This window comes from Corapipo altera, unplaced genomic scaffold (assembly GCF_003945725.1).
Source record: "Corapipo altera isolate COAL_440 unplaced genomic scaffold, ASM394572v1 268, whole genome shotgun sequence".
Lineage (NCBI taxonomy): Eukaryota > Metazoa > Chordata > Aves > Passeriformes > Pipridae > Corapipo > Corapipo altera.
The window spans coordinates 3,814,457-3,828,950 of record NW_020884901.1 but is presented as its reverse complement, the minus strand read 5'-3'; the positions used below and the strand labels follow the sequence as shown (position 1 = coordinate 3,828,950).

The window sequence follows — 14,494 nt, the reverse complement described above, 5'->3', positions numbered from 1 at the left end:
CCCCCTTCCTTGCATAATTCTCTCCATTTTAATGCCTCTTCCCACATTTTGGGTATGAAGTCTCCCCAGACCAGGCAGGGTTGCAAAACCTCAAGCGCTTTTGTGTCGGGATGTTTTCCTTGCTGTGGCACTTTTCCTCAGGAGAGCATTGCCCAGGTGTCCAGTGACCTCTGTCCCAAGGAGGCTGCAGCTCCCAAGGGATGGAAGAGGATTTTCAAAGGTGCAAATGCCTCTGGCTTGTGAATTGGAGCTCTGATGGATCCCAAACTGTGTAAAATTGCGGTGAGACCTTGTGTGCTTCTGACCCTTGGTGCAGTGACCCGAGCGGGTCCTCACCAGCCAGTGCAGCCCCAAAACCTCCCGTGCCAGTGGTGATGGTGCCCAGCACGTCAGGAGGTTTGTAGTTTTGTTTCCTGAGCTATTCAGATCCCTTCATCCTCTTCCCACCTTAAACACGAGCCTGGGAGCTCACAGAAAACAAACAGGGCTCGATTCAGGCTGGGAAGGAGCAGCAACGCCCCTTACCACCAAAGCAGGGAGGCTCAGGACCCTCTCAGGCTTTGATGGTTGGAGATGTCTGGCCATACAAAGACACATCTGTCTTTAATCCTCCCCTGTGTAACTGAGACTGGGACCAGGCAGAGCCACGGCAGCCCCTCACCGTGTGCTGCAGGTATTTGTGCGGATGCGTTTGAAGGGCCTTGGCAGTGCGGTGGTGCTAGGCCAGTCAGAGCCACATGTTCTTGCAAATGCAGCTTCCTATTGACTTGTTAAACATTTGCTATTTATCAGATTCTGCTTTTAAACTGTCTGTAACAGTCTGGGAGAAGTTGTGTCAAAATCCCTTCCAGATGTGAAGGTGCTACCTGATACTTTGGTTATAACCTGGACCCTCTCTCCTGCTCCGTTCAGATTAGCTCAACTACTGTGAAAATGAAAATGCAAATAAAGACATAAAGAGAATAGAGACGCGTGTAAAACTTCCCCCAAACCTTCCCTTTTACAGGCAAAACGATCCTGCCTTTATAAGGAGATTTGGAGTTTTATCAGCGGACATTTGCTTCACTGGAAAACCAGAGGAAAGGAGGGCAGAGCAGCCACCATCCCTGTCTGCCCACACGGGTGTTTTTAAAGCATAATTGGCTTTTTTTTCCTCCCCCATTTAAATAATGTTTCTTTGGGCCTGGGGCTTCCCAGACACATCAGCTCGTTTTATGAGCATCAGATGATGTGTGCAGCTGGAAACCCGAGCGGTTTCCTTGCATTTGGAGCACATGGATCAGATAACGATGGTTCATTAAATGCTCATTGAAAGGCGGTTGCAAGGCTGGGAGCTTTTCTTAGGAGCACCCGCTCCGCAGACACGCTGCCCTGTCCCTCTCCAGGAGGAACTTTGGGGCCACAAGATATTCCCAGATTAAAACAACTCCGTGGTATCTGTCAGATCATATGCGGGCCTGAGCCAGCTCCCATCGTAGCGAGGGAGGGTTTTTCCACTGACTTTAAGAGGCGCTGGAGCGGAGCCATCCTCTGTGTAATGCGGATCCGGGAGTGTGCGTGATGCACTGCATGATGACAGAATTTCTGGGAGATTGGCCTAAACCGAAATCCTTGGACCGCCGCTCCCTGGGACCGCTCCGCCGGAGGAGTGGGGAGGCTGGAGACACCGAACCTGGACCTGGAGCGGGGTTTTTGCAGCTGTGAAAGCATCCCAGCAAGAGCCGAGCGATCCCGGCTGCTCCGCGTCTGCCCTTCCCTGCACCGGGGACTCGGCGCTGGCGTTTGGTCGCTTGGGTCGAGGCCACGGCCGCGTCCGTGTCCGGTGCTGCCGGGGGGAGTGGACACCTGCGAGGGTGTGAGGGGCTCCCTGCTTGACCCCTCTGGGAGCCAAGGGGTTCAACTTGTCCGTGGTGCTGCAGCCGAGCTCCTCCGTGCCCCGAAAACACCCCAGTGCTGCTGAGCAGTGCCAGGAATGGGCTGCCCTGCCCGCTCCAGATGGGCTGGAAAGCCTGGTTGGAAATCTTGCTGAGAGGAAAGAGAAAGCTGCTGGACCACTGAATGGTATTTTAAGCAAAACCCTGATGCATCAGTGTGTTTTTCTCTCGTTAGTGCTGGGTTAGGCTGCTCTGCACCCACACAGGAGGTACCACTTTACTGACTCCTGTGGTTGTGTCTGCCCTAACTCCACCCTGTGCTGCTTCAGAGAAGCACTAGCCATGGAAAATCTCACCCTGTACTTCCCATGTGCCTCCTGACTTCTTTGTACACCCAAAAAGGGTGTTTATTGGGGCTGGGATAGCTGGAAAGGAGCTGAGAGATACCAAGTGGTCCCAAATATGTGCTTGACTTGCCCATCTCCCCTTTTCTCCAGGCTGATGGACAAGGCTGGTTTCTCATAGTGCATCTGCACCATGTCCCAGGGTTGTGGAGCCCCAGGTCTGTGTGGGACATTGGTGGAGACTCCCCTTTTCTCCTGGAGACCTATTTTATCCCTGTCACAGGACACAGACATTTCCTGCACATCAGAACCAGACAGTGATGGAGGATCTCAGGGCAAGGCCCCTCCCTGGGACTCCCCATAGAGCTCCTGCCCCTACCACCACTCTTGAATTTTCAGGGGGATCTTTGGTTTTTTCGGCAATTCCAGGGAGGAGGAAGGACTTCTCTGATAGTCCTGGTGGATGCATCTCCTTGGGTTGTCCATCACTCTTCCTGATGAGCTCCATGTGCCTCAGGATGGAGCAACAGCACTTTCTGATGGGATAGCACCACCATGGCCTGTGGGCATCAAAGTGGTTAAAGGGAAAATCATCACTCCATGGTCTGAGTTAATCTGGCCAGGCTCACAACTTGAACATGCACAGAGGAACAGCAGTGTGAGGGTGAGGAGGGAAAACCAGCATGTGGAAAAAAACCCCTGAAGCCGTCTTTCAAAATCACATGGTGATAAGGCATTTTCTGGAGTGCCCCATGCAGCTGGCAGCAGAAACCAGGCTTTAATGTTTGGGTCTGGCTAGTTTTTCACTTTCTGCAGCCAAAGGGATCTGGATCAAGTTTGCCTGGAAGATTAGCTGGCACTGAGCCCTACTAGACATCTCTGGAAGCCTCCCCTCCAGCAGGAGTAGGTCCTAATTCCCCTCTCAGCCAGCCCTGCCATAGGCAAGCGTGGGGGAACTTGTGTCCCCTGGAGGGGACAATCCCACCAGCCCTCTCCCCTCTGGCACGCTGGGTCCCTGCTCCTCCTGCAGTGGGAGTGCTGGGAGTGTGCAGAGGTGAGTGAGAACCCAGAGGATCACTGCCACCCTGCTCCCTGCACAGTGGAGGTGATGCCCCACAGCCCGAGGGGCGGGATGGCAGCAGGAGCCTCGGCACCAGCACCCAGCTGTTGTGGCTTTGCATCAACCCTCGCCTGGGGACACACGTCCTTCATGTGGTCTGTCCTGCTGCTGGAACTGGGTTGGGAAATGGGGTTCCTGAGAGTCCCCCAAGCAGGGCAGGCCTCCCCCCCTGCCAGCTCCAGGGCAGATGTGCCCCAGCCGCTGCACACCGGATTTGGGACAGGCTGTGCTGTCCAGCCACATCTGAGCTGCCAGCTCGGGGGCAGAGCCGGCAGGGGATGGAGGCATGGGAAGAGATGCCATGCAATGCCATCCTCAGGGGGTCAGTGGGCACCCCATGCTGACCCAGACACAAAGCAAATGGCATTTTGTGCCTGGGGAAGCCTGGCAGAGCAGGGGAGGCTGGTGGGCTCTGCCGCCCTGGGCGCTGCTCTGCCGCTGCTCTGGGAGCAGATGCCGATGCCTCCGGAGCGGAAAGCCCGGTCCCTCCCCTCTCATTCCTTTTTGCCTTTTTTCTGTCTTCTTTTTCTTCCCCCCCCCCCCCCTCCTCGGGCTGATCTTAAAGAAGCCCAGGCGGTTTGGGCTTCGTGAAACCCAAATGCCTTTTGCAGCATCAAGCCCGGATCCCATAAGTAATATCCCAGCGCTGGAGAATAAGACAGTATATGAAGTAGACGGGGAGCTATAAAGACGCTTTAAAAGGGGCAATAAAAGTTTTGGGTTTCATATCGTCTTACCAAAGAAGAGAATAACAGAGAAGCAGGAAATTTCAGTAGCAGACATGACAAAGGTCACAGCACTCAGACTGCACCTTAGACGAAAACACCTACTCTTATGAAAACAGCCAGAATTTTTGGCAGGGGCTCAAGAGCTCTTACAGGCAAAGCTCTCGGCAGCGCTAAAAGGTTACAAGAGACTGTTTTGTCTACGTTGCTGTAGATGTTTATAATATTTCCCTGCATCGGTGTTGCAGGGGATATCCTGCCTGGGATAGCGAATTCAGCCCCTGCACCTTCCTCCCGGTGCCAGGGTGCCGGGTGCTGCCACCAGCACGGGGCTGATGCCATGACAGGGACCCTGCAGATGTGCCCAGGTGTGTTTCTGTCCCAAGGCTGGGTGCTGGTCCTGCACTGGGGTGCAAAGGGATGGATAGTTGTCACGGTCGGAGCAGCACATCAGCAGGGAGAGGGGGAAAAGCAAACCTTGGCTGGGATTTTGCTGTATGCAGCACACTTCTGGGGATTTTTTGGTGTAACACCTGAGTACAGGTGAGAGCAGGAGCTTTCATTTACTCAGCTGGTCCTCAGGTGATATGTCCTCCTTGTTTAGATGGGGTTTGCCCACCTTTGGTCCCTCCTGCTCAGCCCCAGTCAGGTGTTAGGATCACCCAGTGCCCTCCTCTCAGCGCTGGACCCGCACAAGGCTCTCCCCACACCCACACTGCCCATGTCCCTCAGGGCTTGCTGCAGGGCTGTGCATGTCACTGCGGTCCAGGAGGGGACAAACAGTCCCAAAATGAACCATGGGGGTCAGGGTGCCTCTGATCAGTGGATGCAGCAAGTAGCCCAGGGTATGCGGAGTGATGGAGGCTGCTGGCACTGCTGGTCAGGCTCCTGGGCAGTGTCAGCACTGAGTATTTGTGGGGTAATGAACACCCAGAGATGTGCTCGGGTGGCTCAGCCAGAGCCAGCAGGGCTGTGGGATGCCCATGTGGATGACCCCTTGGGAAGCAGCACCCTCAGAGGCAGCTCTTGCAGTCTGAATTAGGAGTCAGGGCACTTGAGATTGTTTTTTGGGCACATCCTGAGCAGTCCTCACTTGTCAAAGTACTCCAGTAGCGTGAAAGCAATGGGGAAAGCCTTGCATGCAAACCCTTAGAGCATCTTGTAAACGTGCTGGGGACTGGATGCTGGAAAGGAATGGTGTGCTGTGTTGGTTTAGGTGCTGGGGAACCCTTTGAAAGCCTTTGCTAGCACTGCCTCTGCGTGCAGCTGCATCAGCTGTGCCACCACTTGCCAGTGACTCTTGGATGCTTGGGGGTTCATAATTCATTTGTATTTTTGTTGGAAGCCCATTCAGTTTTGGTTGTTGCCCCGTCGCAGGAAGTTGCTCTGATGAATGACTGGGGTGGATTTCTCTTCCAGAGGAACCCAGGCTTAATGTGGGCTTTCTGTGGACATCACTGTATATCAATACTGCTCTAATTGTCCATGACATATAGTCTTGGCATTTTTCCCAGACAGTCTAAATAAATCATACACTTCTGCTATAGTAAATAGTCTGTTAGAGGAGATGTTATAGGCTTACAGCTCTCCCCATCCCTCCAGGAGCTTCTTTTCTCTGCCTCTAATTTTCCATGTACTTTCCATACCAATGAGGCACCTGCTGCCTGTGCCTGCAGGTCTGTAAGGACAAAGTGCCCAATGTTGCAGGTCCCTCCAGGCTGGGGGGGGGCTGTAGTGGCTGTGCCCAGAGCCCTGCTTTGGAATTGGCATCTACCCTGGGCTGAGCTGAGTGGAGCTGGAAAGCTTCCTGCCCTGCTTAAGAAACGCTGGCATTGAACACTTGCAAAGTCTGTGTTAGTATGTATTATTTACATCAAGAGAATGCATAAATAGAAGAGTCAATATCTCACAAAAATACAGTTTCTGTTAATTGGGTGTTGCAAACGAAGCTTTGTGTGCTCAGGCTGGGAAAACCTGCAGAGGGGGGACAACTTGGGTCCTCCCAGGTCAGTGCAAGGGACAGCCCAGGAGGTGACATAGCCCAGGAGCGCAGGGGTCTCCTGGGACAGGGGACAGGTCACAGCCCAGATGAGTGCTCCTCCAGGGAGAAGTATGGATATGTGCCAAACTGGAAGTGCAACCTCTGCTAGGGCTGAGAGTGGAAAGGTGAATCACAGAATGGTTTGAGTTAGAAGGGACCTTAAAAGTCCATCTCACTTCAACCCTCCTGCCATGGGCAGGGACGCTTTCCACTAGGCCAGGTTTCTCAGGGAAGAAAATCCCAGGGTGGGCACAGAGCTGGTGGGAAAAGACGCCAGTGTGCCAGAGGAAGATGCAGCAGGCAGGCATTTTCCTTTTGGCTGAACAGCTCTATTGCCCCAGGAACAGAAACACGAGTGCCTGACTTGCCCGGGGGGCTCAGACACAGCAGCAGAGCGTGGAGCAGTCGAGCCTGGCGGGGGTCCCGGCGCTCCCGGCCTTCTTGTTCTCCTTGGGCAGCAGCAGCACGAAGGCCATGGCCAAGGCACAGTGGTAGAAGCTGTGCACGTAGGTGTAATCCCACTCCTGCAAGCGGGAAGAGCGTTAGCAAGACGTGGGAACAGCGGAGCTCGGGAGGGGGGAGCTCGTGTAGGTGCACGACACTAAAGTTCTTCAAATAGCCGAAAGGAAAGGAATAAAAAGAAATATTCCTGAACTTTCTACCTCCCTTTGCATTCAGGGAAGAAAGGATTTCCAGCTTAAAAAATAAAAAAAAAAAAAAAAAAAAAAAAAAAGCAAAGTGGATTTAACACGTTCTAATTTGCACATTTCCCAATTCTTGAATGAAGTGTTTCATTACCCCGCGAAGGACGCGGCGGCGGGGCCGGGCCGCGCGGGGAGGCGGCCTCTGCTAAGTGACATTTTTATGTTCTGCTAGAATTTGCAATTACTAAAATGCTTTGAAAAATAATCCTGGGGGACGGCCGCGAGGCTGTATCTCGCGGCTCCCAACGCACAGAGCAGCCGTAACGGCGGGGCCCAGCGCAGGCAGCTGTGTCGGGGGGTTATCGCCTGCCCCGCGCGGGACAGACGGACAGGACAGACAGGCTGGCCGGCGGCGGGAGCAAAAGGATATAAACACGGGATCGAGTGCCCCTGGGAGTCAACTGAGAGTCTTTTCTTTGGCCTGAGCCAGCTCTGGATCCGACCATGCCTGGGTTGTATCCAGTCCCTCTGCGAGGTGTCCTTAAGTCACCCATGCCCAGTTTCCAAAAAATCTCGCTTGCACTTGACAGAGCCATTTTGAGGACCATGGATGTCTGGAGAAAACGTGTCCTATGTCCTTGTGACTCACTTAAGGGGGAAAAAATAGAGCGAGCTTCACCCTGCATAACACTTGCTGTTGCACCTGTCCCTAATGGACCAGGGGCTGGGATGGGGACAGGCATGGAGGGACCCTCGTCACTGCATGCCAGCCCTGGAGCCCCACACCCGAGCTGGGTTCTGTCCAAGGTGGTGCAGTCCAGCAGTGCGAAGGGGGAGGTCTCCTATCTTGGTAATGTCCCTTACACCTTGTAAAGTCAGGGACAGTGAGTGTGCAAACAGGTACCTCAAAGAAGAACCTCAACATCAGTGCTAATGCCCCGAAACAGAAGCCAGGACCAATCTGTTGGGTGTAGACGTTCTTGTCTGGATAGAGCCCTTTCTTCTCTTTCATCTTCTGTAGCTGGAAGGAAGGAGAGAGCACACCAAGTGTATTCACCTGGATTTGGCTGGCTGCTCCACATCCCAAAGACCCCATGGATGCTGAGATAAAACCACTCAAAGCCCACTGACCAGCTCCCCCAGGCTATGAGGTCTGCCTGTGTGCTGCGATGAACCCTCCTGCCTCATTCCTCATAATAAAGCTGGTTTCTTTAATATTCAGCCCCAAACCCAGCTCAGGGAGTGTGTGCCCTCACAAACCCAGTCTCTGGGAGAGCAGATCCCAGCAGAGCATCTGAGGGCTGGGGGATGCACGGTGGTCCCATGCCTTGGTCTCCTCCTTGCCCACCCCCTCCCCATGGTGGTGGCTTTTTTTAGCTGCTGGCTGGGCAGTTAGATGGGCTTAGCAACCCTTTATAGCTGGGACTTGCATCACAGTATTTCTATAATGCTTGGCAGCATTTTCCTGCAGTTTTTATCCCATCTCTCCTTGCCGGCTCCTGCTTCCCCACCTCATGCCTGACTGTCCCAGCTGGATTCAGGCAGACTGCAGGCAGATTCCTTCCCACTTTATCACCGTGTTTTATCCACATCTTCCCCTGGCTCCAGGGCAGTTTACCAGACCCCTCTGCCTCTGAGTAGCTGTAAAAACTCCATAAATACGCTCCTCCTGATTAGAAACGCAGGGACGGGAGATGTGGTGGATTGCTCAGACCGATTGAATCTGGCATTTATCACACGGGCTGCTCGCTGTCTGCCTGCTCTCTGCTCGGGTGGAGGGAGAAGTGCTGCTTAATCACCCCCGTGGCCTGTGCTGTGAGAGCTGGATCTGGAGGAGGAAGCTGCTGGCCATCCATGCAGGGCTCAGCCCTTTCCCTGCCCTGCCCCACGTACCCATTTCACAGTGATCACCAGCACTGCTGTCCCGATGGGCCCCGAGTAGACGCCGTAGCCCCAGCGGTCGTGGTAGATCCTCACGGCGATGGTGAGGACGCCGAACATGATGAAGGTCGATCTCTTTGGCTCGTCAAACTCTGCCAGGGCTGAGGGCACCGAGCACAGGGAGCATCAGCTCACACCCCCCCCCTTTTCCAGCTGCTCTCTAAAGCCTTAGTGGGATCTGTCCCATCCGCCCTGGGGACCCTCAGCATTGTGTCTGTCTGGTTTGCCCTTCTCGTGCCACACAGACAGGGAAACTGAGGCACGTGAGGGCAGAGGGAACCATCCTGAGGCAGCTGAGTGGTGGGTTTAGTAGCTGATTTTTGGGTTTTATTTCAGTGTTGCGTATGGAAGCTTAAAGGAGACTTCCCACCCAGAGAAGTTGTGGATGTTGCATCCCTGGAAGTGTTCAAGACCAGATTGGACAGGGCTTAGAGCAACCTGGTCTAGTGGAAGGTGTCCCTGCCCATGGAAGGGCGGTTGGAACGAGATGAGTTTTAAGGTCCCTTCCAACCCAAACCATTCTGTGATTCCGTGATTTCCCTTTCCTGCCTCTACATCAGAGGTGGATTGTAGGACACTTGCACCCAGCGATCCTGCAATCAGGTCTTGAGTTCATCCTACATATCCCACCCTCCCAAGCTTGCTGGGTCACCCCGGCCCAGCCTCCATCCCACCACTCCAGTGGGACCGTGCAATGGGGTCCGGGCTGCCCAACCACGCCGGCACCTGCCTGAGGTTCGCAAGCTGGAAGTCGCCAGCGTGAGTAAATTATTAGAGGCTTTTGTTTAGCACAGAATGGGGTAATAACTGATAAAAGTTATGGATCCCAGTGGGCTCCATGCTTTTCCAGCTTGCACAGCTGTGTTATGGCTGTCCTGGATTTGCATTCCGGGAAGCTTGCCCGAGGGTCTGCGTCCGCACATGTGCGCTCGGGCTTTACAAGCCACAGTGAGAGGCTTCCCTGGGCTTCAGTCACCACACCTTCCATGTCCTTGGATCGTGGTTTTATAGGGAGTTTGGCTAAGGGATAATGTCCGCATTTTAATCTCTGTTGTTTCCCAGCGGGTCAATATTTTAAACGTTGTAGTCCAGGATTTGTATTTTTTTTGCAGGGTTTTTGAATGCAGTAATGAAGCAATCAAGTTGAATTTTGCTGCAAGGAGCCAAAGTGTCTGCATCAGTTCTGACCTACCCTGACACTGCTGTTATCCACTGGAAGTGCTCTTTGGAGGTGATTTGCCTCATTGCCTTTTCTAGCTGATCAGAGAGAGCTGATCAGAGGTGCCATGAGCAGTGTGGGAGCCCACCTAGGGACTCGCATTTTGGGGGGACAGAGCCATTCCTAAGGTTAATATTTTCCCCACTCATTTTTCCTGTCACATGCACTGGAAGGGGGATGATGCTGCCTGTGGCAAAGGGATGAACCTGTGCCTGGTTCTGCTTGTGGTGGGTTCAGGGGCTGCAGGAATCCCCATCCCAGCAGGAGATCCTGCACCATCCCTGGAGTCCTGAGGGGCAGAGGGGAAAGTCCTGTGGGCATTTTGGGGTTGTACATCAGAGTGCTGACCCCAGCTCAGCAAGTCTGCATGTCAGTCTGGAGTGGGAACTGGCTAGAGATGGTCCAAATTGTTGAGCAAAGCATTTGCTGTTGGACACATCCCTCTCCCCTTCCCCTGCCCTGTTCTCCTGCCAGCAATACTCACATCCTTCCAAAAATCATTGTGACAAAGTGTGTAAGTAGTAGGTTTGGATTTTTGTCCTTCTTTAGTTCTGTCACTTTTTTTTTTTTTCCATTTCTATTATGCTTTGTTTCAGTGGCAAACAAATAACAAAATAAGGAAAAAGAAAGTGAAATGAATGTGAGAAAAGGAAAACTGAGTAACAGGGCAAGGGGCAGGATTTCTAATAAAAAGGAAGTGAAACAAATTTCTGCTTTTTCTAAGCAGATCTAATATTTCCCATCAGCCCAGACTAGGCTTTGATAAATTAGGAAGATATATTTGTTTTGACCCTTTAATTCTCGTGCTACCAAGGGAAGTGGCAGATTCTGCATTTCTTAAAGCCCCAAGTCAGACAAGACAAGCTGATGGGCCCATTATGGGGAAAATGAGAGAAAATGGGAAATTCCTTGGTATATGAGGTTTCAAACTAAGTCATCACATAGTCTTGTCCTGCCTTGAACTGGAGCACAAGGCTGCCAAACTGTTACTGTAATTTGAAGTAAATAACTCTGCTGTTGTAAGGACATGCACAAGAGCTGGTGCAGACAGAGGAACACCCAACTAACACAAACACCAGGTGCCACAGCTCTATTTATAAGTACAAAACTCCCCCAGCCACCACTCAGGACAGTTTTGTGTGTGTGTGGACCCCACCAAATGCAGTGACTTTCCAAGGCATTAATGATCTAAAACTGGATTAATCCACAGCACAGGCTGGCTTCCCTGAAGGACAATCTCAGGGCTAAGTCCTGCAGGTGGAAGCTCAAAGGCAGCAGCTTTTTTGAGGATTGTACCCACTAACTGTCCCACCAGCAATCCTGACAAACCCTGCCCTTCCTGCCAGTGCTGGAGCTCTGCAGGAACCATGACAGCCCAGTACTTACCCATCAGGGACACCCAGATGGACAGGGCTGTCCCGTAGATGCTGAAGTACTCCAGGATGTCGTAGCGCATGAAGCACAGCACTGATAAGCCGGGGCCATCACATACATGGTAAAACTATTAAAAAAAAAAAGAAAGAAAAAAAGAATTAAAAAACTAGTCCCTTACCCAACAGACCAGCATGGGTAAAGGCTCTTATCAACTGTGGCTGTTGGGAGGACGGCCAGCCAGGACAGAACAGTGTCAAATGCACCAGGGTCACTGATATGCAGTAATGAATATATTTGGGAGATAATGTCACCGTTCCCAGTTGCAGATTACCCAAGAATCAGCATTCTTCTCTCTTAGTACAAACTAAGACAGGCTTTAATTTGCCTCTTGGTCTGTGCCAGAATTTGCAATCTGATGACCAAGCTGCTTTGAGCCGAGCCCCAGGCACTGGGGGACGTCCTCTCCAGCAGGAGGACTCTGGGGTTATGGTTCTAATTGCGAAAGATTCTTGTAAAACAATTCAGAATGAGTGTCCTGATGAAATGTGTATGGATGCCAGGTCACTGTCCAGGCTAAACAGGGTTTATACAGCCAGAGTCTGAATGCTGGGGAATTCACTCATTAGTGCATTCCCTTAAAAGCCTCTGGTTCCTGCCCATTAGCTCATTGATTAGGTTATTTGCAAAAAAACCCCATTGTCATGCAACACAAACGCAAACCAAGCCAAGAGAAATTTTCCAGTGCAATCAGAGGAATGCTCCCAGTGTTTGCCTGGTGCTTGCCTTTTCCTCCCTCCCAGCTCTCAGCCCTGCAAGTTTTCTAGTGCCAGCACCAGCGTGCTCCACTGTTTCTGAAGAAGTCCCTTCTCTGCTTGGCAGGACGCCCTTGGAGCGATCCTCGCTGTCACGGCCCAGTGGGGATGCTGATATTATTTATAATGGGAACTGCTGCAAGTCCTTTGGCTCACTGCAGCTTCTAGAAAAGATTGCACCACAGCAGTAATTCTTTCCTCTGTTTGAGATTGGGCTCGGGGAGTCTGGAGACAGGGGGAAGAAAGGGTGGAAGACAAAGAGTGTGTTTCTGGCCGGCGTCGCGGCACTTGTCTGCGATGGACATATGCTTTCACTGCTCTGGCAAGGTCTCCTGGGGGAGGAGGAGTGGGATGCTACAAGAAAGGCAACAGCAGCAGCTGCTGCCCTTCCTACCCCCCTCTCCCCACATTGGCAGCTGCCTCCTCTTCTTTCCCTTCCTTCCCTTCCCCGTGCACAGATATTTTGCCTCTTCCATCTCTTCGGCGAGGACCTGTTCCACCTCCTGTTGAAACACGTGCCAATTTTCCTATTGACTTCTCGGGGAGGTGGAGCAGACACAAACCCCGTGCAAAATGAAATTGTAGATGTCTGGCTTCCCTGGGGAGCTGGTGTGGGGGGAAGGGGGCTCGGGGATGTTTTTATATTAACTAGTCCTGTAGTTTTTATAGAACTGGCAGAATTTCTCCCCCCGCACCGTTCTTTAATTGGAGGCTCAGATGGTGGATCCAACCTTGTTCAGAGCCCTGCTGCTGTGAAAGAGCTTTTCACACCAGGAAGATCCTTTACCTACTCCCTGCCTCAGATGCTTTGTGCGAGGGATGTGCCAACCCTCATGAGATGCCTTGAGATGGAAGGGAGTTAGAGGTAAATGCAATATCAGTTGGGTTGCTGAGTTATTTTCTTCATATTCTATAGCAGAGCATTGCCATGGAGTTAAATAGGAGGTTTTTCCTAGTGGGAATTCTGCTTTGGGTGCTCCACTGGTGTTTATATGGAGTCACTTAGCAGGAATGCAAAGCACAGGGCAGTGCACTGCTGGGAGCAGGAATAGGAATATTTTGTATATATATAGACAACTGACTTTCTCCACTCATTATTTTCACACAAAGCAAGGCCAGGCAACTCAGAACCTGGTGAAACATAGGTTTCAAAACACTCAGCCCAGGTGAAGGGTTAATAATTATTTTTCTTGTTAGCTCAGCAGCATGTTTTAGTCTCTCCTTTCCCAGTGCAGAAACTCCCCCGACTCCAGCATTGCTCCCATCCCCAGCTGGCAGTTGCAAAATCAATAATTCAACTACTATGTGCTTTTGGCTAAAATGACAGAAGCATAGCAAGAGATTCTGGATGCAATTTAAAGCCCAAATTCAGCATGGCCACTTACCAGCTGTAAAACAAAGAGGAAAGCCTTCTCCAAAGCATTGCAAATCAGTCAAGGCTCTTTGCACCCAGACCCTGTCCCTGACTTCACAACCATAAAACACCACTAAATCTATGTAAGGCCACCCCGTAGGACACCCTAAACTAAAGAATCAGATGATCAGTACCACACGTGGTGGGAAATAACTGAAAATGGATATTCTGGGGAGTGCATTCACTGGTGTTGGGCGAGATCAGCCACCCTTCCCAGTGGGGGCCCGATGCAGGGGGTATTTGTGGGGGGATAAAACATGCCAGGGGGGTGAGAGGGGACATCTTACCGCCACGAAGAACATGGTGAAGAAGTAAACCATGGCTTCCATGTGGAAGCGCCGCTTGGCCGCGATGCTGATGGTGGGGAGGAAGACCAAGGTGCTGAGGGTGGGCAGAAGGAGCTTGGCCACCAGTGAACCCATGGGTGCCTTGTGGGCCGGAGCCTCCCGGGACAGGGTCTCTGTGAGCTGGGCAGGGATGGTGGAGAAACAGCCGTGTCGAGTGTGCTTTAAAATTTAAATGCCCTGCGTGGCCAGGAGGGCTGTGGGCAGGGAACAGCTGCCACCACCACAGCCGCCCCCTTCACTCCTGTCTCATCCCAAATTCCTGACGCAGCCGGCGGCTCCCAGCAGCAGATGCTCTGTGTCCCCAAAATCGTCCTGGGTGTTTCTAAAGGAGCCAAGGGGAATGTTGTTCTTGCACGCCTTGTGCTGGGTGTTGGACCTGGGCCCATGGTGGGTGAGGACTGTGGGTTTGCCTGCTCCTATGGGGACACCCCACCTCTGCATCCCGTGCTGAGCCTGGGTCAGTGCTGTTGGGGCAGCCCCACAGGGAAAACCCACCCTCTTTCATCACAAAAGGAAGTGGAGGAGCAGGCACTGATCTCTTCTCTCTGGTGACCAGCAACAGGACCCAGAGGAATGGCTGGAGCTGTGTCAGGGGAGGTTTAGGTTGGATATTAGGAAAAGGTTCTTCCCCCAGAGGGT

General features: G+C 52.3%; 1 protein-coding gene across 1 annotated transcript; it reads right to left on the bottom strand.

The window, feature by feature from the left end:
• Positions 1–6,474: 6,474 nt before the first annotated feature.
• MYMK (myomaker, myoblast fusion factor) lies at positions 6,475–13,991 on the bottom strand. Its single transcript, XM_027650323.1, has 5 exons — positions 13,796–13,991; positions 11,295–11,409; positions 8,642–8,790; positions 7,653–7,769; positions 6,475–6,628 (listed from the first exon to the last, which is right to left on the bottom strand). Exons 1-5 carry the CDS (start codon positions 13,928–13,930, stop codon positions 6,482–6,484), a joined length of 663 nt encoding a protein of 220 aa, XP_027506124.1. The 5' UTR covers positions 13,931–13,991; the 3' UTR covers positions 6,475–6,481.
• Positions 13,992–14,494: the final 503 nt, after the last annotated feature.

What these genes read in the sequence shown, in the direction of transcription:
- MYMK (XM_027650323.1), bottom strand. Translation starts at nt 13,930, where the DNA reads ATGGGTTCACTGGTGGCCAAGCTCCTTCTGCCCACCCTCAGCACCTTG. An exon ending in CATCTGGGTGTCCCTGATGG is followed by an intron (nt 8,791 to 11,294) that starts GTAAGTACTGGG and finishes CGGTGCCCTCAG; the next exon opens with CCCTGGCAGAGTTTGACGAG. An exon ending in TGTTGAGGTTCTTCTTTGAG is followed by an intron (nt 6,629 to 7,652) that starts GTACCTGTTTGC and finishes TCCCGCTTGCAG; the next exon opens with GAGTGGGATTACACCTACGT.